This window comes from Lissotriton helveticus, chromosome 5_1, assembly GCF_964261635.1.
Source record: "Lissotriton helveticus chromosome 5_1, aLisHel1.1, whole genome shotgun sequence".
NCBI lineage: Eukaryota > Metazoa > Chordata > Amphibia > Caudata > Salamandridae > Lissotriton > Lissotriton helveticus.
In genome coordinates, this window is record NC_136065.1 from 829,138,885 (window position 1) to 829,166,217 (window position 27,333).

General features: G+C 41.8%; 1 protein-coding gene across 1 annotated transcript in view; it reads left to right on the forward strand.

Annotated features, from left to right (window-relative positions):
* LDB3 (LIM domain binding 3) overlaps positions 1 to 21,296 on the forward strand; it is a 432,694-nt gene extending 411,398 nt beyond the window's left edge. The window contains exon 15 of the mRNA XM_078643294.1: positions 14,610 to 21,296. Coding sequence (XP_078499420.1) covers positions 14,610 to 14,699 — 90 coding nt within the window. The 3' untranslated portion in view covers positions 14,700 to 21,296. The remainder of the gene's footprint in view (positions 1 to 14,609) is intronic.
* The last annotated feature ends 6,037 nt before the right edge of the window (positions 21,297 to 27,333 follow it).

The window sequence follows — 27,333 nt, forward strand, 5'->3', positions numbered from 1 at the left end:
GGATTTTATGTATATGTTTTTATATTGACTTCTATTATTTCATCTTATTAGACATATTGAAAAAATAATAATATTTTCTGTAAAAAAAAAAAAGAATATATAAATATTTGAGTATTCTGTGAAGTTCTCGGCTCTTTCAAGACTGAGTGAATGTACATGAAGAGACTGGATATATGTAGGGTGATTTGAAAGACGAGTGACCTTAAAGGGAATTATAATTTTGACTGCTAAGTGCCTTCACAAGCACCAGAGGCACTGATTTAAACCTTCAGAATCGCTGCAGAGTAGGAAACGGCTGTGCCGGCAGCTAGAGCCTCAAAATGGTGGCCTCTACATAAACAAATCGGGGGCAGCTCAGACTCTGTGGTGGCTACCACACAACCTCCTGAGGGACACTTGAGCCTAGCGGATGTAGGCCAAGCAGGTCAGAGACGCCTGATACGTGTGCACCCTACAAACAATGAGGTGAGGGCTGCTGCCAGTGTGCCAATGCGGCACATAGGACCCACGTCATAGCAGGATCAACATCAACTACTGCCGCAATAACACCACACCCCCTCCACACGTGCACAGTTGGGGTAGAGGGTGTCGGGGGGCTGGCAATGAGTAAGAAGGGGGAGCGCACTATCGGGCAGGCAGGCCTGGAAGGACTCATACTGTGCAGTTTGAATTTCGGAGGATTCTTGGCCTAATTAATCAGGATCCCATGACAGTGCCCTGGGAGGCAGCATCAGACACTGGTGACACGAGGGCGCATGAAGCCTGGGACCCATACCTCACGCAATAGAGTGGACACTACCTGTGCTGCGCAACCACAAATCTCCTCATTACAGTCACAGGCAGGCTGCACTGGATAAAAAGTGGGCCTGCGCAACTGCTACGGGCATCCACGCAGAACGTTCACCCCTGCGGCAAAACCCCAGTCGGGTGGTTTAGCCTCTCAGCGCAGGAAGTTTAGCAATGACCAATATGGGTGGGCCATGCACCTTATTCCACGCATGGCTGCAAACTGCTCCAAAAACGATAACACAATAAAAGAAATGCTGAAAAACTTCCTCCCAACAAATCAGATAATTGCCCTTGCAATCCACCCACTCTCTCATCGCAGGAAGCAGCACCTGACTCTGATTCACTGTCTTCTGAGGACCCTGTAATTCGGCCGATCCTGGAGCAGTCCTTTGCTGCTCTGAGGAAGGATATTGCGGCCCTCGGGTGCGATGTGTTGACAGACGTCAAAGAACTTAAGAAAGAACTAGGAGAGATGGTATAAAGGCTGGACATGATTGAGAGGTCCGATGACTGATGAGAGCAAGAACTAAATGAGCACCGGCGAGAGCTGTTGGAACTGTGGGAAAAAACGACTACTTAAACTACCACCTGGAAGACGTTGAAAACAGATCACGCCGCTCCAACATCCATATCAGGGGCATACCGATGCAAGCAGACTATGGGAGACTAGAAGAATATGTGATGCAACTCTTCAAACAAGTGGACAAGGACATTCAACTGGAGAGCACGCACAGGGCAGGCAGACCAGCAAAGATCCTGGGCATGCCTCAGGACATCCTCACATGTCTTCATTCCTACAAGCATAAAGAAATAATTAGGGTAGCTGTCCGGGACACGACCACCAAGCAACTTTGAAGGTGTGAAAGTCAGTATCTTCCAAGATCTTTCTCCACTCACCCTTCAACGTCAGAGAGCACTGCGACCGGCCATGGCCTTCCGGCTCAAAAAAGGGATTCGATATAGGTGGGGGTGTCCCTTCCGACTTGTTTTTGTTTGGAATAAGGAGACCCACATAATTCGCACCCTCGAGGATGCACACTTTGTCCTAGGCCTAGAGCTCACTTTGGAGGGTGAAGTTCGCTATCCTGAAGTATGGCCCTCCTCTCGTTCCATCGCTAAATTAAAACGACAGTTACGCGCTGCGAAATCTTCAGCAGCAAATTCCTCTGCATCGGAAAGTCATAAAGAGCGAGCAGTACTTCTGCGACAAGTACAGCATCAGGGAGTGTGTCAGAGCCTGAAAAGGACTGACCTTTCACCAATAACTCAGAAACTATCTGCTGCAATTATCTGCTAAATTGAAGCAGACCTCTTCTCTCCAGTCATCCCTGGTGGTGCTGCTGCAGGAGGACTGTTGTGTAATTCTCCTGCAGTGGGGCTCCACCACTCTTCCACGACTAGCTGTGGAGATGCCAGACTGCCTGGATCATTGATCCTTGTCACTGGGAACTGTCGGTTCCCAGGATTGGGAACACTGTTGTTCTGATTTTTCCTCTTTTTCCCTAACCCACCCTGACTCTTCTCCTGTGGCTGCTCCTACTGAAGTCGATGCAGTCCTCAGGTCCCATAGGGGACACCTATTTCACACACATTTGGATCTGACCGTCCCTCCTTGTAGTCTGGGCATGACAGAATACTCTTTATCATGATTAAAATACTTAGCTTTAATGTTTGAGGTCTTAATGCCCCAGTGAAGCATATGGCCCCTTCTATATATTCTTAAAGAATCTAAATGTGATATATGCCTTGTCCAGGAGACCCATTTCCTTCAGAAGGATTGGCACAGAGTGCGTTCTCTTGCTGGTTTATCACCAGTTTTTCTCCTCGGGCCTCAGAAACGTGCAGGAGTAGCGATCCTTCTGATCCTTCTGGGAACATACTTCCCTGGCTGAGTTATGCAAATGCATGCGGAGATGCATACCTGCCAACTCACACTTTGCAACATGTAACACACAATATAGGCTCCCATCATACAGTCTCCCAGTGAGGAGCCGATATCACAATGTGGCAGCTTAAAACCACTGTAAACATTGGTTTTCCAGCTCGTTTTCCGAGACTTTGAACTGCTAACGTCCATTAAGGGGTTGAAAACACCTGGGACATCGGCACCAGCCAGCTTTGTTTTACTAGGAGGAGGGGGCTTGGGGGCTGGGTGGAGTTCAAAAGTGCCTCATAGGTACTTCTCTGCATGAAGCCCTACTCCTTTTTAAACCACGCCTCCCCCCACACAGTGAGATTGTTCTTCAAGTTGGCAGGTATGGAGATGACTGGCAGACTGCTGGTGCTCCGAATTGTCAAACAAATCATACAATAACCATGTTGTATGCCCCCCATGATCACCAAGAGCCCTTCCTACTAGATGCCATGGTAGGGTATTGACATCCCCTGTCACCTATATACTGATAGGCGGGGACTTCAACCTGGTGCCAGATACCCTCATGGACAGATCAGCTCAAAGAATAGGTCAAACTGGGGCATTTACAGTGGCTGGTTTTCAATAGTTGATGGACATGGGGCTTGAGGATGTATGGCGAAATAAACACCCTACCGACCGGGCATACACATTTTACTTCGTAGCACATCAGACATACGCCTGCTTAGACCTCATCCTGACACCCCCACGTTTGATTGCAGCTGTCATGGGAGTGGAAAGGGGTACAGCTACCCTATCTGACCACTCTCCCATTTTCATAGCCATACACACTCCCCATGACCCAACTTAATCTGCCACCTGTCGTCTTATTACTAAACGTCTACAGCATAAATCAGTCACTACAGAAATTGCCACTGCAATGCACACATTCCTAGACCTTAATGATACCCTAGATACCCCCATTGCCTCACTATGGAACACATAAAAGGCGGTAATAAGAGGCTCCTTCATAGCAATCTTGGGGCGACACAAAGAAAAGAAAGCGAAGAGGCTTCTTCTAGAAGGTCGCCGTGAACGATCTTGAGGAGGAGCATAAATTCTCCGGCGCCCATCAAGTGAGGCATCAACTCACATCAACTCGTAAGGAGCTTAAAACTCTGCATATATATAAAGCAGAATATGAATTGTTATGCATTAAACAAACGTTTTACACGGGGGGTAACAAGGTGGTATGCTTCCTAGCCCATAGGTTATGCGCCCAGACTCTTAAGCAAATGATAGCTGATATTGAGGCGTAGCAGGAGGATACAGCCCGTCAGGACTTGCTGATTGTTCGTGATTTGAGCACTCTAATGTGACATTGTACACTGTTGAGATGCTTGACGTGAATGAAGCAAACCGCTACATTGCCCCACTCTCTCTAGAGCATATCCCTGACAAGGAAGCCTTGCTTAGGGATAGCCAATTGGAGGAGGTAATGGTGGCCATAGCTCAGCTGCAGCCGGGTAAGGCACCAAGGCAGGATGGCTACCTTCTAGACTTTAATAAAACTTTCACATATATTCTGGCCTCCCTCCTGGCCCGCTTATACATTTCATTCAGTGTTTCAGGGACTCTCACAGACACAAGGAGAAACAACATCATTGTTGCGAATCCCAAACCAGGGAAAAATCCAGTACACTGTGCCTCTTATCATCCATATCTTTGCTGAATGTGGAGGCCAAAATGATCACTAGCATATTAGCAACCTGGCTGGTCCCATACATGCAGGGTCTGATTGGCCCTGATCAGGCTGGATTCCTCCTGAAAAGAGGCTGAAGTGATAATACTAAGCACCTATCTCACCTCATAGACAAATCCCAATGACCGAAGATGCTGAAAAAACGTGTGACCGCTTACACTGGCCATACTTGCGGGAGGTGTTAGCCAAGTTTGGCCTTGGATCAAAGTTTCAGAAATGGGTGTAGTACAGCTATGCTGCTCTGAGGGCACAAGTCAGAGTAAACAGAGTGCTGTTGCGACCTCTTAGTATTGCTAGCGGGCCTGGCAGGTCTGTCCCATGTCTCCCCTCCTTTTTGCCCTGTATATGAAGCTGCTGGCAGGGAGGATACAGAGCAATCCAAAAATTACGAGCATCACTATGGGAAGTAGGGAAAGCAAGCTGGCCATGTACATAGATGATGTTATGATAGCGCTCACTCACCCCTTTGCGTCTTTTCTGCCTTTGGTCTCAGAGCTGGAGACTTTTGGCAGGGTCTCTGGTGTTTAAGTCAATCTCCAGAATACGCAAATATTAGGTCTCACTGTGCCACAGACAGCCCGCTTATGCTTTAACCGCCATTTCCCCTTCCCCTGGGCTACTTAAAGAGTCCCATACTAGGCCTGCGGGTCTTACCCACTTTGGAGAAAATGACAGAGTGTAACTACGGAACACTCCTTTCCACAGCCAGGACAGACCTGCAGTCCTGGACGGGGGATTTTCTCTCTTGGATAGGAAGATTGGCAGTGGTAAAAGTTACCCTTCTCCCTAAAATACTATATGTGATGCAGACGTTGCCACTCCAGCCCCCCTAAATGTCCTAGATAAGTTGCAGCAGTTAACTCAGCTCTATATCTGGGACTGTAAAAAGGACCAGGCTGCTAAGAAACAGGCGTCTGGCCCCTGAGGGGGAGTGGACTGGGGATTCCCCATTTGACACACTATTACCAGGCAGCACAACTTAGAGACATGGTTGAAGGGTCTGAGAAACACTGGTGCTACAAAGATCAAGCAATGGCTGGGATCCGCATTTGGAAAGTTCACTGGCTCCCTAAACCACATAGACCAGTGGGGGTATACATCTCCCCGGTGCTCTGGAAAATAGTGAGCACTTGGGACAGGATACAGTTAACAAGGCAACTGTCCTCTTGCATCGCACACCAAAGCATGAAACTTTGGAGCCCCGACTTCCCACTGGCCCAGCAGGGCACAGCATTCTTGCAGTAACAAGTTGCTGGTTGTAAACTGATGGGAGACCTCTTTGACCAGGATGTCCTTCTGCACTTTGCTAAAGTCCAGGCAGATTATGGCATACCCTCTTGTGCACACTGGCAACATCTAGTCATCAGGCACTGGGTCATGCAACCTGACATCAAACCACATGGTAGTCGGCCACTCACAACTTTTGAGCAGTGGCTTATCACCCGTACTTTGGATAAGAAGCTTCTTTTGGACATACATGCATTCCTTAACACTCCACTATGGAGTGTCCCATCCTCAGCACAGCAGCGCTGGGAACTGGAGTGTGGATGCTCCTTCCCTCCCAAGGAATGAGCAGACATCTTGTATCAGACCCGCATCTCGACATTCAGTGCCGATGGTAAAGAAACTCTGAAAACACTAAATCAGAGCTGCACCATTTAGCGACAGTGTCCAAATATCATTTAAGTAATACATTTCTATGGAGCCAGTAAGTCATTGTACACAGGTCAAGTTTCTCTTTTCCTTTATTGATTCATTCTTTAAAAGAACAGACAGGCAACGCGTTATGTCCTTAAAAACAGGACTTCTTCAGGGCAATGTAGATTCTATGCAGAGGATGAGTAGAAATGGTAGTGACATTGGGCATTTAGTGTGGTTTGGCAAAGGTAGCAGTTAAACCTTTGCATAGTGCTCGTCTGTTGGAGCCAACAGATAATCCAATCAGAGAAAAAAGATGGTAAAAGGTTAGCCGATCATTTGTGTTCTTGACGTGATTTCTACATACTGCAGGATTTGCGGTACGTGTGGTATGATAGCCACGACGATATGTTATAAAGGTACAGCTATTACTCCCTAGACCATATCCAAAGTCTGGTGAGAGTACTTTAGATCAATTAGTGAAACGCCACATGGTAGGTGGCGTTATCCTGCCACCCAATGTACCATGTACATCCCTTCCTTTGACCTCTCCCTTAGGCTCCCCCTGTTTCCTGTTTGTCATATAGTCACATTAGCCTACCTGCCAGAGGATGTAGTTGTGGGATGCTTTGTATTGTCGATAATTTCTTTCCTGAAAAGCCTAATAAAACAGATTTAAATCTCAATAGCATAAATAAATGATTGTCCGTCAAATACTTTCTTTTATGACAAAAAAAGTATTTATATACAAGTACAAAGCCAAATACGGCATACAACAGATAATATATTTAATGGCAGCCCATGAGTCCGACCTCCCCCTGAATAGCACCTCCCTCTGAATAGTGGTAGTGATTATTCCCCATTCACTATAGGTGGCCTTCAGGTTAAGCCCCTCTAGCAGTTTGTGTCCCAGGAGTCCCACTCTGATTCGGATAGCAAAGTCAAAAGTATTCCAGCACTGAAGTGTTGTCTGGCCGACAAGTTCCCTGGGGCCTTTCAACCTATAGCTCAATCTTACCCGCACCAGCAGGTATCATCTGACCATAGTCTTCGAGAGTGTCTCTCTCGCAGGTGTGGTGGCTGCTTCACGTGAGTATAATGCATGCAGCACTGCAGGAGCCATGGCTGTGTGACCTTGGCACTTTTCTGATGAATGATAATTTTTCTTTGGTCTTCCCCTCGGGGGAAGGGATTGTTGGTGGTTCCTGGTTCTGATCCTCCGTCGAGGCTCAGGCCTGCTTGGGTCATCAACAGATTGTGCTCCTTGTCTTCCTCCGGTGGCCCTCTCTGGTATACTGCATCGCCACACCCGCTCTTCACTTGGACTCACATTGCACACAGGTGACGATCCGATCGGCACAGAAATCTTCATGGCTGCCCTCTCTGGCATACAGGAGTCCCCCGTGCTGACTCACACTGCACATAAGCAATGGCCCGTGTTAGGCACGACAATCTTCACTGCAGCCTTCCTTTGGCATATGGGAGTTTCTGACTTAACCCTGCACATGGGTCACAATGCTATCGGTGCAGCAAAGATTATGGCTCACTTCATGGTAGCCCTTCTCTGGCATACGGGGGTCACCGACTTAACCCTGCACACGGGCAAAGACCCACTCATTGCAGCAGCCGTCTCCTCACACCTCGCTACTGGGATCCACTGGCCAGGATCCCCCACTGGACCTCGCTCCCTCCAGTTCTCCTCTTCCTAACAGGGCTCACTGGCCTTAACAAGTAGGCAGACAATGGTGTTCCATAACCAGGGGCAGGTGGTCTTAGATGTCCCTGGGTGATGTCCCCTCATCCAGCTGGGAGACTGGCAGGCTTTAGCCCCCAACCCTAGTCACAGGCAGAAGTCTTGCAGAGCCTTGGGAGTGACTAGAGGTTTATGCATGGTTGTAAGCCACAGGGATATGTGTATCAAAAGGTTACCCTGCATGCTTCAGCCCTACTCTTTATGATTCCCTTACTAGCCCCATCTCCTTCCTGAAATGTACCTAGACCCCTTTCCAGCGGCCCCTCTCTGAGTCAAAGAACCCCCTATGGAGTGTGTGGGAGAGCCTGGCTCTCCTACCTCCAGTGCATGCCCCACCCAGTTCACAGCAATGAAGCAATCTGGGGGATGGTTATAGCTACTCATGCTCCTCCAGTCAGCCATGGGCCACCTAAAATGGAACCAAGCACATGCATACAACACACACGCACTGCAAAGCACTACATACTAACTTGATGTAGGTCAAGGGTGAGTTAAACACACAGCAGCGAAACTTAACATGAATGAACCTGTGGGCTTCATTCCAGTGGCACACGTAAAAAGGCCATTTCATTTGTACTGATCACTGCACAGTATGCTGCCACTACCATGCTGCTTAACTCCTGGCAAAGGTAGGAGACTTTCACCACTACGAGGGTAGTAATTGGGATTTCCGCCCGGTCCAAAAACACCTCAAACCATGAGACGGGCTTATGTCATGTCACACATGCATGATTTGTGTTCACCCATGACAACAAAAAATCAGCACTAGGGATCCAGACATCTCTGCACCTAGGGCACTCAGGGCAGGAGTACCCATCCGTCACCATGCAAGGAACTTTTCTGTCCCCACACTGTACCACATCATACCACTCCATTTAACACCAGAATATGTAACATCATGCAGAACATATTGTACTTTACCATCTAACATAACATCCTACCATAATTTTCTATATCATGACAGCACACAGCTTACATACAGGACACAACACACCTCTCATTACACCACCTTGAACCACACCATCTCTCAACCCATCATATATCACCAATACGCCACTACATGACAATATACCACAGAATACATGATCAACCCACCAAATCTAATGCAACAATACACTGCACTACCCCATATGACAGCACACCACAGAGCATTACGACAGCACACCACAGAGCATTACACAATTTCTACTTCGAAACCTACCTCCCCATAAAGCATTCACCGCGAAACCACACACAAACAGTAGGTCACAACAGCAGTCATGAAAATAACAAACTTCGCAAGCTAATTTCACTCCCACCATGTCACACCGCGCTATACCCTAGTACATCTTCATCACATCACTCCCTACCTTACTACAAAGCAACACATAGCAGCACACTCCATCTCATCATACCACATCATTCCACATCATACTTATCTTGTAACATAATCACAAGACAACACATCTTTCCCATCCCTTCTTCTGTCATCACACCATTTCGTATGCCTTTACAACATGACCGAGGACACCCATCCCACAGCAACATTATAATGCCGAAACCCCACTAAATGACTGGTCATAGAACGAATCCCTTCTATGCCACATACAAATGGCATAGGGACAACATAGACAAGAATCTGGGAACAGGGCAAGGAAGATACCTAATTAAATTATTGTTTCTTAGGAAACATTAAACGTTAGGCAGAGCATGGCCTCAACATGACCAAGGTAGTCCCTGAAAAGTACTCCTGTCCTATCAGTGCTAGATCTGTTGCCTATGCGTGAGCCGACACAGTCACTGGAGTCCGTTTTTTTATCTACATGCATACATCACAACATAAACCAGGCAGGGAAATACATTAATAGCAGGGCAAATTCTCCATGGCTGATGAGGATTCTAAAGTGTCTAAGGCCTAAGTAGTCAGAAACAAGTTAAATGTCATCTGCACCTGGCTCTACTCGACGCCCGCATTAAGTTATCAGAATCTCTTACAAAACCTTGAATGAAGAGGATATATATTTCACTCCATTCACTTTAACTCGGAGTCTATCTTGAAATTAGCCTTGATCCCTCTCTTGCTAAATACTAGAACGGATGCTTTCTTGGATGGATGGAACTGTGAAACTTCTGCAACTTGATGAACTAAACATCATCACATTGGTGAAGGTTTTTTTAAAGGCAGGCGTAAATCTCCACAAACGTAGGATTTGTTTTCAGCACAATCCAACCAATCCCATTTTAGTGCAACCATTTTCCTATTAAAACCTTAGCAGGGGAATGTGATACGCAGGTGAAGTTTGGCATACTCCACTATTTTGGAACTTTATGAAGTACAGATGTTCTTTACTTTGCTGGTTAAAATATAATTTCACACATACTTATGTACGAACACTTAAGCGTCTTTCTCAATCTAGCTTCCTAAAATAATTCTCCTCTTTCTGTTGGTCAAGAAAACAGCTCCCTCAGGCATCCTATTTCTAACATTGGACTGCAGCAATACATACTATCTAGGTTCTTCGTAGAGATACATTTAGGCCTTGGTGAAATTGAACTCACTGTAGCAAAATTCATTACGTGAGTGGTGGGGCAGCCCGCATCTATCGTAACCTGATTAACAATGCCCCAGATGACTTTGGTCCACTAAGATGAAAGTGGTAGACCTGGGTTGGCCCCTTGGAGGACGTAGAATGGCTACTCGCCTGTATAGCTACCAGCAAGATTGCTGTGTCATCCTGACAATGTCAAACTAAAATACCTCCACTGCACCTACACTCTTGGTCGTTATGGGCCCTAAACTGTGATGCCACATCTCACCAGACCTAACAATTCTGTGCTAGCTCCCTGTGGAAAAGAGACGTGATGGCTAAATACATGTTCTTTATCCTTGTTAATCTGCACTGTTTGCCTTGAAAAGATTGCCTAAATATTAGGATCCTAAATTCTTAAAATTGACACCTCCTCGTTCAAATCTGGATCAAGCTGCAAGCACGGTATGCCATGAGTATTTCTGAAACTCTTACCACCCTTTATGAGGCACTGAAGAGCTTTGTGGGTGTATAGATCCCAACTCTAGTTAGGCCAAAGAAATGGGTTATAGTCGTCAGGTTGTGTTCATACTGTGTCATGCATTTTGCAATACGGATCACGCATACTTTTCTTGAGCAATTACTTATATAAATATGTTAAAATTGTGTGTGATCGTGGAAGCATTCATGCAAGAATGTAGCTATCACCTGCCAATAATGGTGCCATTGAAGTACTATCTTCAGTCATTCCAGAAGTGACAAAATTACAGCCCCTGGGGCAGTGCCAAGCCTCTAGGAGATACCTTGAGATCTGATTGAGTGGGACCAGTTAAACAATCCATACACGCCCAGGCTATTTTGCATCTTAATTACAACATCTCATGACTTACCGAACCTCAAAAATGCACCTCATCTCTCCCCCATCTCCCAACAGCTATGTTACATGCAGCTTCAAGACTGATTTCATTCACCAAAGGAATGAAAACATTGCCACACTTTTGAAGTCATAAGTAGCAGCCTGATGTGCTTTCAAAACAACATACATCACATTCACGATTCTACCATTCAACGTCCACCAAATATCTGTAATGTAATCTGATAATATCTCAAGGTAAAAAGGAACTGTTCTAAATCAGCTTTCCAAATAGACTCAATTCTTTTCAGGAAAAGGTCCACTCTATCAAGGTATTTCTCCAACAATGGACCTAAGAATTGGAATGATTTCAAATATGCGAAGACTTTTTCGATTGTTAAATGCAAAGTAACAAGAGCACATGATTCCCAAGCATCTGGGAGACTGAATTCTACTCAGCTTCTCATTCGATCACCAATTGATGAACCTCAAAATCTCCACATGTGCTGCCCTTCTTGGCAATGCCACGACCTGAAACCTCCATATACTCTGCTGGTTAACTCTCCTTTTGGCAGCTTCCATCACAATCCCTGCAAATATTAAAACCCCACTATCTATGTGATCATAAAAATAAAGTTGATGTTATAAAGAGCTTAACCATCAATGAGTTTGCACTCGTCTGCATACACTTCAACTTTGAAGAGTAACACGTTGTATCTCTGTTTATTGTCATATCGTATATAAATATATATTCCTTAACTAACAAATCTGCTAATAATCCACTATACTGTGCATATTCCCACACTTCAACTTTTTTTCAGTACGTTTGCTTGCTCGTCACGTATCAATTGCTCTGCTGTTTTGTGAGATGGAGTCTGCGCTATATAGATCTGTACAAATAAATAAAGGAAGTTGGCAGCTCCTCAAACCTACTGAATTTGGATATGATGTGCCACATGCAAACTTCACATTTACACTTAGGTACGCTTTATCGTAACAAAACCCAAGTCTAGCTCTGAAGAAAGCTTTCAAATTGACCTCAAGTGCTGCATTATAAATAATTCAGCCCCTGTGCAAATGCACGTGCAGTCGTTTATGCTGTAGAAGACATTTTCCTTTAGGTAGGGGAGCACAGGAGAAATGCAACCTCACGTGTGGTGTTCCCCTTTTGAATGGGTTCATGATCCAATAAAAAGGGAGACACCATGTTCAGGTGTTACCAAACAAGGCACATAGAAAAAAAGATCTTGGTAGAATGCCCAGAATGTGACTGCTTATGAGTTGAAACATATTTACCACATTCAGGCTACACCTTTGGGAGGTGCAGATCCATCTGGAGTTCTTCAGGTCGTGGAAGGAGACACATGACCATATCTCCATTCAAATGTAGCCTGTGATACTTCTGCATAGACAAATACCATGCCACAGGAGCTATGATATCAGTAAACCCTGAATCCCTCAGAAGTATAAGTGCAATCCCACATGGAACCCTAATATGTTGGATGTACAGGTACACACAAACATGAAGTGGTGGGTATCCCCTGTTTCATGCCTTTGTGCTGTGTACTATTTAGCACACATGATAACTTGTCAGTTACACTGTGCACGGGCAACGAGCAGACGTGTAGATATTGCTGTAGATTTTGCATGTGTGAAGCATGGCTTTAGTAGTCTGCCCAAGATCCAAAGAGTCAAGAATAAAAGACATTTAGGCCATGTACATTCAGGGAAAAGCTTCAGCCATATAGATTCTTCCAAGAGGATTATGTGATGGTCATTAAACTAAGTGTTGTCTCATATGCTAGCATCTGGTGGACGCCTGGTCATCTGGGAGGGGAGAGGCAGACAGAGGCCCTTCTGGATAGGAGGTGTGCAGTTGCATTGTTGTGTTGGATAGTGGGAGAACAGATCTTCGCCTACAGAGACCCAGTTATTTGGAAAATGTTAGAAGTAAAATGCACCTCCTCACCATTTGACAATGCAATTTCCTATAAGGATAAACTTGCCGCAGGTACTTGAGTGTGGGATGTTTTATGGCAAGTGCATTTGTATGTAGCACATTATCCTATTCGTATGGTGCCAAAGCATTGATCTGAAAATGGCCTGTTGATATTGTATTTGGTTGTGTTTGTAGGGGTGAGTCATTATGGATAGGGAACCATGAGGTTAGAGGAGGCTACTGTATTGCGTACTGGCAAATCATATTAAATAGTGAGTGGCTAGGACTGTTTGGGCTCTTATGTGCAAGTAGGCATTTGCCGAATTACATTATCATTTGTTTCTTTCTTCTGGGGTGAGCTGTTGTTCATTGTTCTGCTCCAGGTTGCTGTTACCTATTAAGGTATCTTTACCCCTTATGTGGAATTGATGTGTTTCTAGTTGCACAAGAGAGTGATACGTTTAGATTAGCTTCTTCAAGTTTTGCAGATACTGTCTCATTCAATATTTTCTATCTTAGGAGAGAAGCATTAATGTTGTTCTCTTGAAAATTAAGTAAAGGAGACACATTAGAATCTGCCTGCTGGTGGTTCCTTCCAAACAACATCAAGCAAAGAAGTCGTAAAATAAGACTGATCTTGAAGGAAAGTAGGGTCTCTGTCATAACATTACGTTATTCACAGATTTGTTTCAAGATCTAAAAGGGTGAGAAATGGCACAGCAGGTGGAGCTGTGGGCTAAGCAGATTTTACCTTCTTGCAGCAGATACGTAATTGGGCACATTGATGGGTTTGTTAATATATATGATGCTGTCTTGGAGCAACAAACAAAAAGATAATGTGGTGACTGTGTTTAAATATTTAAATAAATAGGACACAAAGTTTACTCTAGGGTAGTAGTGAAAACACTCCCTCCTACCACTTGTTTAGTAAAGAGCATGCTATAGTTTTGAGCCAGAGCACACGTCATTGTATAGAAAGTATATGCTTACTCCTTGATGCATATGTGCTCTTTTCTGCTATACTCTGGACAGCACCACTAATTGCTAATGACATTGTTCAATAAATACACGTGTGAAACAATTAATATATATAAAAAAATATCAAGAAACTCCATCTCGGTTCTCATCTACCATCAATGGTCCTTCTATTTCTCAAGGACAACTCTGTGCTATGCTCGCTCAACTACAAATCAGACATAACAAAACAGAACTAGCTTATTACTATATATTTTGTGACTATTTAGGGTGCTATTAAAGGATATGGTAATATATTAGAATGCTACATCTTAATTGCAGAGTCGGGAGTGTTATGGGGAAAGAGGAACTGAGTATGGCAGAATTTCTCAATTACTAGTTCAATGCATTTTTTCACAAAAATATGCTGTTTTGATTGTCCTAGGCTTCTTCAAATAACTTGTCCCTTGATGTCCAACCAAAGGTTCTCTTTTCAACCACTATGATAGTCTTTTGGAATTTTTAGTAATCTCTGATTAATCAAAACGTATTTGGGTTACAGGTGTGCCATGTCAATTTGGAAGGGCAGCCATTTTACTCCAAGAAGGACAAGCCCCTGTGCAAGAAGCATGCACATGCGATCAACGTTTAAGAGCCAACTGAATACTTGTGGAATCTGATATGAAGAACGACTGAGAAACTGCAAAAAGAAAAGGATGGGATTACATATATTAATTTCATAGGAAGAGAATGAAGCAAACCGTTTGAACATATGATCGTATTCTTGTTCTACTCATTCAAGCAATACATGCCAGCTCATAATGAAAAGCACTCTGAAAATCATTGTTGAAAAAATTGAGCTTTATCTCTGTGTGTCATACAGGATTGAGAACAGGTGCGATACCATTTTATCTAAGGATCAAACCAATACATGGTCTGAAAGATTCATCATGAATGTGCCAAAATACTTTTTAGAGGTTTTTAGGTGTGTGAAAGATAGTTGTTTAGAGCTATTAAATCGTGATTTTGTTTATATGAAAAGCTGTCCCACTATTTAGGGTGGGGTTTAGCCCCTCAGAATTGTAAGAAAGCAACATTTTCCTACTAAACAAATATTAGAATCAGATGAAAGATGCAGTGCCAGCAGAGAAGGAAAATCATATTTCTTAACAGAGTGGATTGTTATACTATGCACAATTTAGCACTTGGCACTCTGGGCCACCTTAGGGCTGCCTAATAGAGTAGTTCGACAATTGAAAACAAGACCAACCACATATTGTGCATATCCTTTAACCAACACTGTGAAATTAGGAGATAATTTCATTTTGAGGAATCATTACAACTATTCCACGAAAGTGACTATGTAGCATGGATTATCATCCTAATCATTTGAAAATTAGTCCTTAGTTTCTTGTACAATATTTTTATGACTGGTGGCAAAGAGTCCTGAAAGATTATGCTAAATGCCTTTTGTTTACTCCTTTCTCTGAGACTTGTTGGCCAATTCTTTTTGGGTAATTTTCTTGTTGTGTCTATTATTTGTACAGTCTGTCGATGTCCAGTTCCACAGGTAGCAAAAAGAATACATTTTTGTTTTTAATGTGAGCCTTTCATTGCCTATCTCCAATTCCTCCTGAGATTTGAAAGGTAAAAAGATGATGTGCTAATCGTTTGGGACATTACACACAAAACAGAACTGACAAGTTCCCCATAGATTAAAGTTCTGATGTTTGTTAAATTGAATAAAGTGTAGTATATGGATGTTTACCCAAAAAATTGTTTTGAACACATTCAAAGTAGTCATATTTTAGTGCTGTTGCAGTAATTTGCCATTCTTAGCAACTGAAATAACGATAAGATTGAAAAACATTACTTGTATAGTGAACACTCCTATGAGTCCCGTGATTTCTTTTTAGTCCATTTTTTGTCACTAGTGGTTGACAGCCCAAACTATAACAAATATAATTTGTTGTAAATACGTTTACTATTGCTCTCATCTGGGAAAAACATTTCAAGAGCATCCCTTTAAGGCTAGGTTCCATGAACTTTCATATACAACTATTGATTGGATACTCAGCATATCTAAAGAAGTATCATTTTGCCATAGAAGTATTATATAAGTATTTCATAGACCTAGATCGACCGATTTAACGATAGTTCTGAGGGTAGTCCTGCAGTTACACATAGCTTTATAACACTGGCAACTATATTGTGCTTTTAATAGCGCTAGCAAATCTGAACACTAGATTTTGTATCATGCAATACAGAAACTATTTATTATAGTGAAATTGTTCCATATTTTTAAATATCAAAGGTAATTTATGAGTTTGTTGCTAATTAGCTAGAAAGGGTTTTCATATTTTGTTGTTTTATCACTTGAGGTTTTATTGCTTTTTATTTTACATGAATGCTAGTGTAACTTGATTTTGTTATTGAAAGCGCTATAAGCATTTTGGCTATAGGGCCTAGAATATATTGCATGTAATATTTTTAATGATGTGATATGGTTTTCATGTAGGTTTACTTTTTGAGTCCTTTCTGAAATGTGGTGAATTTTCTTGCCATACTTACTGGCATTTCTGTTTGATGCCATACATTGCCAAACAACGTCTTTATCAACTTTAGAAGGCAATCGTGACTCTCCCAAAATATATTGTTACATTTACCTTTATATGCCCTCTGAAGAAAAATGCATTTTATTGTCAATGCAAACTACAACCCACCAAAAGATAGTGTAAACTGTTTTCTCAGAAGTGTGCAGTGCATTAATATGTGAGTGTCTGTGTATATACACCTAAGTTTTAATAGTGCACACCCAGCATCTCCACCTTCAACTGTTACTTGCCTCTTGCTTTGGAATAGGATAACCTCCTAGACAAGACATGTACTGTTACCACCCATTGGTTACTCTTTACATTTTTAGAGACTAGTTGGGAAAGTTCTTCAAAGTTACAGTGAAATTGTAAAGGAATTCTGTGAAGTTCTAGCAGTGGTGTCATTGTCTAGCTCAATAGTTTTGCAACCCACTGATGATTCTACAACAGAAACATTCCAAGATCTTAAACAACTTTCTCTCTCTCACATGGAAGTAAATTGAATCATTCCTGGCCTTTGCCAAGCCATTGTAAGCAATTTTCTAGCTGCCAAAATAGGAACTACTCTAAAATATAAAATGGAGGACCATTTCCTCTCCTTAATCCTTCCTTTATGGAAAGCAATAGAAAAATGCAAAGCAAGTGGTTCCTTAGGTCAAATTTTTGTTGAAGGTTAGAGTGGGCATATGTGGATCAAACACCAGTTTTGAGTTTTGTTACGTTCACTGGTGATGAGCAGCCGTTGTAGGGAGGTTTCTGCTGAGAGGTGCCCTATAACTACATTTGACATGTTTTAACACTACTGCTGCTGTTATTTAACAAGGACCCGTATTCACTAATCTCTGGTAATGTTTTCAAGTCTGAGGTACAGCACAGGCGGAAATCTAACTGTCATCCTCTCGGGACGAACAACATACTAGCATTCTTGTTCATTTTTGCATTTAGTTCCTGAACAAGTACAGTTTAATAGCCTCTGTGGAAAAGCTTCATAAATTGAGGTAATGTTTGACACTGAATAGTATATCTTAATTGTGCTGTTTATCTCTCCTCACCTGCATGAACTTTTAGTTCGGAAAGTGATAGGGTCGTCCTGTTTCAGCTTGTAAATGCTGATAACCCACTCCTTCATCAAAGCACATCAACTGCAACACATTTTCTGACTCTTGCAAGTGAAACACATGAAATTGCCAAAGAAAATGTATGTACATCGTAATCTTCTACACTGTGCCATGTTGGGGAAATGTTATTGGTGCTCCTCCATACTCCACTGTCTTTGTGACCCTATATAAAAAAAGAATAGTATTCAGGTATGGGACCTTTGTCATGTGGTCATTTATTGCAAAGCATGGATCACATTTAAAAGCATGGTGAAAAGTCAATTATTAAATGTTATCGTACATAAGTGTAAACCCCCTATTTTAAAATAACTGGCAAAGGCCACATAACGCAAAGGATTGGCACTTACTGAATGGACTCCATATTGACCATTTGGGCGGGTTTCTAAGTGCTTTTTGACCTGGAAGGCACAGAAACTAGGCATATCACTCAGCCTAATATAATAGAGTAAAGCTTAATTTTTTTCCGGCTTCATAGGTCACCAGTTTCAGAGATGCTAAATCATATCCAAGGTGTACCGCTTCGTCATTTATCGGGCTGATGAAGTGTTTTTCTTTATTGAGGTCTCTGGTGCTGAAGGTGTTCTCCCATTACTTTCATGCCAATGTAATTCTTAGGAGCACAACTTTATTTGCAGTTTAAAGAAATGCACATATACTGACAAGATAGCTCTTTGATTTAGTGGGCATACTTAATAGATGATGTGCAACTTTAAGGGCACTAATCAGAAAAAAATATTGTCTGGAGGACTCAGCTTTTCATTTTTCAGTTGTCAATAAAAGGCATAGCACTGTTAGGTATGACAGTAACGTTGGTCATTGACTACAGCATTACATTCTGAGTTTTAATGTGCTCTGTATAAAATCGAACTATTACTACTATTTAATAGGGAGACCCTATTTATTAAAGTACTGCACATTTCTGCATGTACAATAGTTGCTGTCCGGGTGGTTTTGTCCATCCTGTTTGCATTTCTTTTCCGTTTGTGTGAAATGTCAGTGGGGGCATTTAATTCAATGGTCTGCTTTGTAGTCACATTAAACGTATAACATTTTAAAATGTAGGAAGTCTACCTACACAAGGTTGACTATTTGCCAGTGGCAAGTAATGTTGGGAATTCTGTAGTTTAACCTTGGACATTTCCTTGTTGCAAAAAATAATGCTTTTCAACACTTCACATAATGACTATTCCTCACAAGTTGTGTTTTGCTGATATAAATACCTACAATTTTCTGATAGTAGATCACCACTAATGAAAAACATATTGAATTGATTGATCCTTTTTAGCATTTATGACTTTGGCTGGCATAGCGTTTGTCTATGAAGTGTGAGATTTTCTTATAACTGTTTACAGTGGAGCTTTTTGTGCATGGGGAATCCATTCACAGTGATACTATCCTAGATTTTTCAAATGTCTCCTAATATATATTTTTTCTATCATACAAGCTGTTGTTTTTTGCTGTATGATTTTTTATTATTATTTCACTTCACATGCTTATATGTCTACCTTCAGTTTCACTGTGCAAAAACATAATGATTAAATATTTGAAATATGGTAATTTCATAATTATTATCTTCAGATTGATTATTAATGCCAAATAACCTCCCTTTAGCTTCAAGATGTATATCACAACGATCTGTGTCCTTGCTCTTTAAGTGCAGGCATTAACCACATATTGCACACATCAGTAATGATTTAATTTGCACAGTAGCTGTGGAGGTGATAGTTCTGAAAGGGTTAAATCACATAATTACTGGCTGATGCATTAGCTTTGCAGGTAGCTAGGTACATGGAGAGCGTTTCACTTTATCTCACTGGATCTCCTTTTTAATGCAAGATGCTGTGGTGATGCCTACTTCACAGTGTTCATTTTTCAGATGCAACTCTGGTCACATATATTTGGAAATTTTCACTTAGTTATACATTTTCTGAGTGTTATTTTATGCTTTTTAGCTGTAGTTCTGTATGCCGTTTTAAACTGTTACAAATTCCTATTTTGTCTGAAAGGACAAATACACTGTATGTGTATTTAAAAGTTTCATTTTCTAAATTTAAAATCATATTTTGCGGTCAGTGGTAGGGTGAGCAGCCATTTCTTGAGTAAGATGGCCAATTGGTGCATCTTTTTTATTAGTGAAGCCAGGTTAAATTGTCTCTCAAACATGGTGAACTTTTTTATGTGTTTTGAATTTTTTATGCGATAAAATAGTCATACAGTTCACCATTTATCTGGACATTTTACATTTGCCCTAGGAGCAAAGTGAGCTTTGTCAAGTAATTCTGCGTTATATTCTCCTGAAATAATGTGCTCATTGTTACAGTATTAATATTTTAATGGATGACTGGTGTTTATTTAATTCATTTGAGGGAGATTTGTGGCTAATGTTAGCATCATGCAGATAGATGGTTGGTCAGAGACACTGCTGAATATTTAGGATGGCTTGGGTTCTGAAAATTTAAGGTAGGGTTTTTGTACACATAGAGTTGTGGAAGGGTTCAAAACTGCACTGGCCATTTTTCCAGTCTGCATTTTCCTAGAAATCTCCATTCAAGGAGACACCTTTAAAAGCATAGCCTGCCATGGCACACACATAGACCCATTCCAGTTAAAGCCTGCTACATTATGGAGCTGACCAGTTTTATTTTGATTTCCAGTTCGGTTCTAGGAGGGTTTCCAGTGTGCCGAATCAGGCAGTGTCTTTCTATTCACATATTGTAACCAACTGCCATAGTTTTGATGAAGTCAAAGAGACTCTACCTGCTTAGTTAGAAAACTCTTTGATCAAGATACCAAGTTGGAAAATAGATTAAAAAAGAATACAATTATCCATAATCTCCTCTAACCATATAATTTACTGAGATTGTTCAGTCAGTCTAGTCTCTCTGGAAATTTCTTGCATTTAGAAAGCGAAACATGAATTCTAGAAGAAAAGCATTTTGTTAAATGCTTATTGAGGTGCCATGTGTTTACTGAAATTAATTTTGCAACATTGACCTGCCTTGTTAGGAGAGATCCATGCAGATATGTTGACAAGAGAGCGCTTGAAGAATTAAAGCTGGTTGCAGTAGTGATTATGGCTAATTTTGGAAATGATTGCATGTTGCATTTAGTCTTGGTAATGGCATGATGTTTCGAATAACTTAGAGTGCAATTACATTTAATTTTGAATGTGATTCATATTTAGATTCATTTTGAGGCTCATTGTGATTGTGTAATAAAACTAACTAGACAAACCCTGTGTAATATATATTCATCAGTTCACTAAGTACATAAAGACCTCTCTTTCAAAGAGACTCATTTAATTCATGCAATTTTGATACAGTTCTCTTGTCCACTTCCTTTTGCTAGAATTTGCAGGAGAGCCTGCCTTCTTATGGGTGGAACCAGAACCTTGAAAGTTTAGTTTATTGAAATACCACATACAGTTTAAAGATGAGGCAATTAAGAGACAAATCCAGTTCTGTTGAACAGGTTATCATATATTTTTTACTTGCATATTTTGGAGAACCAAGCACAGGCAACCCAAGATAAGAAAAATATTTCCAGGAAGACCAGGCAAGAAAAAAGATTCTCGTGAGATTGAAATAAATGTTACCCAACTGTGACATTTCACCTAATTTACATACCTTGTATAAGCGTTCCCTGCCTTTGGTGCAGAGGTGGACTGCTCTAGATTAGTGTACGTTGTTCTTTAAATGAATTTTGGAGCTAATTTGATCTTTTGTTGATGTAGTGTGTGGCGCCTATACCTTGCTGCCTGGCAGACTTAGAAGCTTATAGTCAAAGGTGCTGAGATTAAGTTGACCAGGTGAGGAAACGATCAAACAGGGGTTTTCTGGTCAGCTTGAAAACGTGGGAGTATTCTAGCAAACTGATGCTTCTGAAACGTCAGTAGAGATGGCTTGAGTCCGAAATGAAGTTGATGAAGTCTGCCTATGTAACTCTCCAGATCCGAGCCCTTTCAGAGACATTAACATTTTCTTGCAAGGCATGGCCATAGTTATTGCAGAATAGGTACTCTGCCACTCTCTTATAAAACTCCTTCAAACCCTTGTGGTGTCGTTTGGTTCAAATCAAGACTGTTTCACTTGATCATTGGAATAATGTAGAGAGACTTTGAAGTTAGATTGTGAATGTTGATAGTACCAAAACAGAGCATGCCAAAAGAGTTTCAAGAAGAGCTCATCGGGAATAGGTCAGGGCTGGCGTATGGCTGATTTAACAGAAGCCTTATCGTTACTAGCAGAACCTGCAGTTTTATATAAATTAACTCAAAATGTCCTATTGTGTTGCATGAGCTCTCAGTGATCCAATATTAAATAGCCATCATGCAGAGAAAGAAACCACTCTTGAATGCCAACAGTTGTGTAATTAATCTATCTTTTACTATTGAACATCTTTGAGACCCATCAGTCTAGGACTGACAACATTAAATTTTAATTGACAATATGGTTCTTAGGAGTTCACAGAGAATGTTAGCCAGTTCTAGCAACTATGCCCAGTGCATGAGTTACATGTCTCAGGGGTTTGATTGGTAAAACTGCACTTTGTAGTAAGTTTCATAGTACTACGGCAGTACTACAAAACTTACTACAAAGTGCTATTATCAAACTGCACTTTGTAGTAACTTACACCTATGGGGCGGCATTGCAGTAACAGTGGTTAGCAATGTATAGTGCTAGACTTACTGCAAAAGTGTAAGTTACGACAAAACGCTAGTTTTTGAATACCAAAATTAGTAAGCGTACTCAAATGTGTAAGTTACATATGCATATCAGGCCCATAGTACTTTACTTCCCAAAAATAGTGTTCCAATAGTAAATAGCCATCATGTAGTGAAAGAAACCACTCGAATGCCAACAGTTGTGTAATTAATCTACCTTTTACTATTGAACATCTTTGAGATCCATCAGTCTAGGACTGACAACATTAAATTTGAATTGACAATATGGTTCTTGGGAGTTCACTGAGCATGTTAGCCAGTTCTAGTAACTATGCCCAGTGCATGAGTTACATGTCTCAACTATATAAAAAATATGTTGGCAAGAAGGAACGGGGGAGTTTTCGCCACTGCGTCAGTGAAGACAGTTGCTATTTGGTGTTATTAATCAACTGAAGCATAATTTGCAATTTGTTTTTAAATAGCCCATTAATAAATGAGTGAATATTTTACCTTTAATGTGACATGTAATGCATCACGTCCTGCTGGTATTATGAAATGACTGACATGTTGACTACCGAGAGGTTCAGGAAAAACATTGGCTTGATTTGCACTTAAACACCAGTTCAGTTTGTATTGAAAATTAGATAAGACAATTTAGAGACTGAGTGTTCGATTCAAAGATCATTGTGTGTAATCTACATGGCACACGTCTAATTCTAAGTTCGGGCCGTTTGCCCCTGCTACGTTGAAAAACCCCACACTGTAGATAATAGTAAACCCTAATGTACAAGTGGCAAGGTGCAATTGAATTTGTAGGCGGAACTACAGTAATGGAAAGCGCCATCATTATGCCTTAAATAAATCCATGCACCTATATCACTATAGTTAAGTGCTTTATAAAAGCTTGCTAACGTAACATCACGATTTATGCCTCCAGTAAAATGGAGTTTGCCATACCTTTTGCAAACAGGATTGATGTCTTAAATGGTTTACAGCTACTTAACAAAATGGTTTGAAAAGTATGTGCTATGTTCTAGGCATTAGCAAAGAAAGACTCGGGATGGTAATTGTTTCAGTTGGCAGATCATGGTATGCTTGTTTTTCTGCTGTTCTCAAAACATGTGTAAAGGTTTGAGATTTGAAAAATGTGGTTTATGTTACCTCTGTGCTGCCCCGTTGGTAATCACAGTGTTTTTCTATCGAACTGAAGACATATTTTAAGTGACTAGGGGCATATTATCAAGGACCAGTGATAAAATTATCGCTGTTTTATCGGCAGGAAACTGCCGATAATACGGCGATAATGGGCTTGATAATACGCCCTTGTTAATTCCCATAGAAGCCAATGTTATGGTGTTAACATGGGCTTCTATGGGAATTAACAAGGGCGTATTATCAAGCCCATTATCCCCGTTTTATTGGCAGTTTCCTGCCGATAAAACGGCGAAAATATTATCACTGGTCCTTGATAATATGCCCCTATGTCTCGTTTACAAGTTCAGTAATAACCTGCAGAGGCAGAAATAGTTGAGTTTAAACAGAAAGCACTCAACTAACAGTAGGTATCTATGTAATAAATGTTATTGGCACCATTTCTTTGAGTAGAATTGAGGGAATTCATTTTATATGAACTGGAACATGCTTAATACGCATTAACGTTTTTTATAATTGAAATTGTGGGCACAACGAATCCAGTCTCAGTGTATGCCATGTCCCATTAGACTTAAAACTAATTGTAAAATGTCAGGGCTTCAATGCCACTTATCTATAATGCGAGACTTATAACATTAGATTTTTCATAACCCTGGAATACTTTTTATTGTCCTGTCTTTGATTTCTCCAGCAGTTGTGTCTTCTGGTAGCCCTGTTTCAGGTGGAAGGTGGCTATAAATGGAAGGGTATAGGTTGTTTGTGTATTGTGGAAGTTTAGCTCTCCTTGACTAAGTGCTGTCACCAGTGTGAAAAGCATGTGAGTCCCTGAAGCACATGGTGTGACATTGAAAGGATTATTTTCCTGATACACGTACCAACACTGTGTCCAGGGGCAAACTTTTCTTGAACTACATTCCTAATTCCAGATAGCAGCAACTCCATTGCACAATAGTTCTATGTAGATTTCTGTGACACAAGTCTATTTTCTTTCATCATAACCAGGATATGTTTACCCAGTTTGTGTCTCTGCGGCCTCTTACTCTGTCTGCTCCCATATGTAGGGCTGCCACTAATCCCCGCTGTGCTGTGTAAACTCTCAAGACCTGTTGCCTTCCTGCAATCTCACTCTTCACCCTCTCCTCCTCACAGCTCAGAGTGAAACTCAGGCCTCCTAGAGGATGCTCATTTAGCAGGTTGCTTCCTCTCCCACCAGGTTCTGAACAGTATCCATAGCCACTTGCTTGGCGGTTCTTGCTTACCAGAGATGCAAAGGATGTCCAAAGAGCTATTGTGCCCAGTCAGAGGCGTAACTGAGGCCTCTGTGGCTCCCAGAGTTTCTTGTTTTGGAGGGAGCCCCCTCACCCAAAGCCATTGCAGGCCTTGCAGAATGAGTGCAATGACAGTTAAACGCTCGGGAAAACCACTCTGCTTTACTCAGCAAGCCCTGCAGTGTAGTGAGGGCCCCACCATTCAGGAGACCCCACTTACCCCATTCTGCAAGGGGCCACATCATTTCGCATTACGCCACTACGCGCAGCTTGTAGGCGCTAACCTGCAACGAGGCACAATCATTGTTTCCAAACAATGCACCAGCATGCTGGAAATTAACATATTCCTATGCCCAGCTCCTCATGCATAATGTGCTCTTGTGTCAGTCTCATGATTCAAAGTATACACAACTTGTTGACACAGTGTACAAAAATAATCACAAAATTACCTTTGTACCATGAGAAGCAAACAGCCTCCAGTAATCCAAATTATTTGAAATTTCAATTACGGTTTGCTTTGCCATAATATTACTGTACATTGAATGGGTTTGAACAGTAAACAGCTCAGCGCTAGTAATTAAAGTGGGAGAAGAAAAAAGGATATCCTTTTCTATCCCCAAAGTGTCCAATACTTTGCATTTGTTTTTGCTAAGGAAGCAATTCATTGTATTAGAAAGAACCATCTAATGTTTTAAGAATCCGAGCACTCTTTGGTACTCGTTCAGTTCTCTTGTTGAATGACTCTTTTATATTCTGTGAATTGTATATTTCATCTGTATCTGTAACAGTGCTTGATATGTTCATATTCATTTTAATAAATTGTCTGCCAAATACAGTGTAACTTCAGAGTTAGAGATGCGTGGAGCAGCCCACAGCACGCCTTTTTCGTGTCGTATATTTATTTTTGGTTTTATATGATTAGTGATCTTTGTCAGAAATATATGACCTTAGCATCTTTTGAAAGCTTGTTAAACTGAAATACAATTATTATATTGTTATATTTTCGAGTTTGAATGGATCTTTTTGGTTTGTATTACTTTGTGTGCATTGCATGGGCTTGCATGGGGAAATTATACACACTAATAAAGAAAGCAAATTGTAAAGTACACGTGTCTGAGTGTGTAAATTACTTGTGTGTATTTTGTTGCTTTTTTATATTTTGGGAAGGCTGTCTGATTTACGTTGAAAATTCCTTGATTGTTCAGCCATCAACAGAGGACTTGTTCAAGGGGTTTTCCCTGTCAGAGAGGAGGCAAAAACATAAGTTGCAGGCGTGCAAACTTCCATCTCCTTTAATTATTTCAAGAAAGCACTACAAATGTCTTCTTCCATGTTAGTGGCAGTTTAAACACAGCTTTGACATCAAGAGGAAAGCTGCTCTGGCAAATGTTCATAAATGTACTGCTTTCATTTGTCTTGCTTGCTAAATGTGTGGGGTGGTGGTCACCATTGAAAACTACAGACAGCAAGCCAGAACTGGACTCAGTACTTCAGCTGGGGTTTAAATGCATCACATGACACTTTGTCGGTTTTTAATCATTAAAAGGAAACATAAATGACCGAATGCTTTAACATAGCACTGCAAACTAAATGGTCTCAGTGGTTAGATCAAGTGGATACTGGGATTCCTTCTGAAGTCTTCTGTAGCCCTGCCAAGGTTCCTAGGTCCATGTGTCACTGACTGCTTCAGTTCAGTTTTTTCTTTAAATTGTGGGACTTGTAGTCTTGGTTTTTTTTTGTTTTAAAAAAAATCTTTTTATTGACAAAATCAAAAAGAAAAGGCATCGGGTGACATTTGCCGCTTCCACATTTGTCATATATACATTTCCGTACTACAAGATAATATATACTGGATAACATTTAGGGATCACAGGGACTCATGCGCTACCGATTCGTCCCAAACAACTGGGGGAACACATATCCCCATGATAACTGTTTTAGGCTCCCCAAACCTTTCCCCACTTCGCAGGGCAGCCCCTAGCGACATAGACCGACCTCTCCCTGTACATACACCAATCCAGGTCCTCCATCCACCTCTCAACCCGGGGCGTTTGGCTTGCGCCCCACAGCTGAGCAATGTTCCGTTTAGGCTCCCAGACATTTAGGACACATGTTGGACAGGCCACATGAAGGGCCGCTCTCCCCCGGCCCAACCAGGCCCGAACCAGCCACGCAAGTACCACACACCACCATTACACGTCCACCGTCCCCGCAGGGACCCCTACACTCGAACCTGTTGACCACGTAGGCCGACCCACTACCGGCCTGCGCGCCCATCCTGGGCGCCATCTTGGACACTCCACCACGAGGCCGCCTGGCCCCCGATCGACCTCAACCCTGGGCCTGGCCAGGCCTCAGACATTCCGGCACCAACATCCACCCAGGAGGTGAGCGGGCTACTTGGTCAGTCAATGGGAGCAAGAGGTGTCGATGGCTCTCCCCCGCCAAGTACCGCTCGCCCATCGCCTCCCCGGGCGCTGGCTCCACCCCC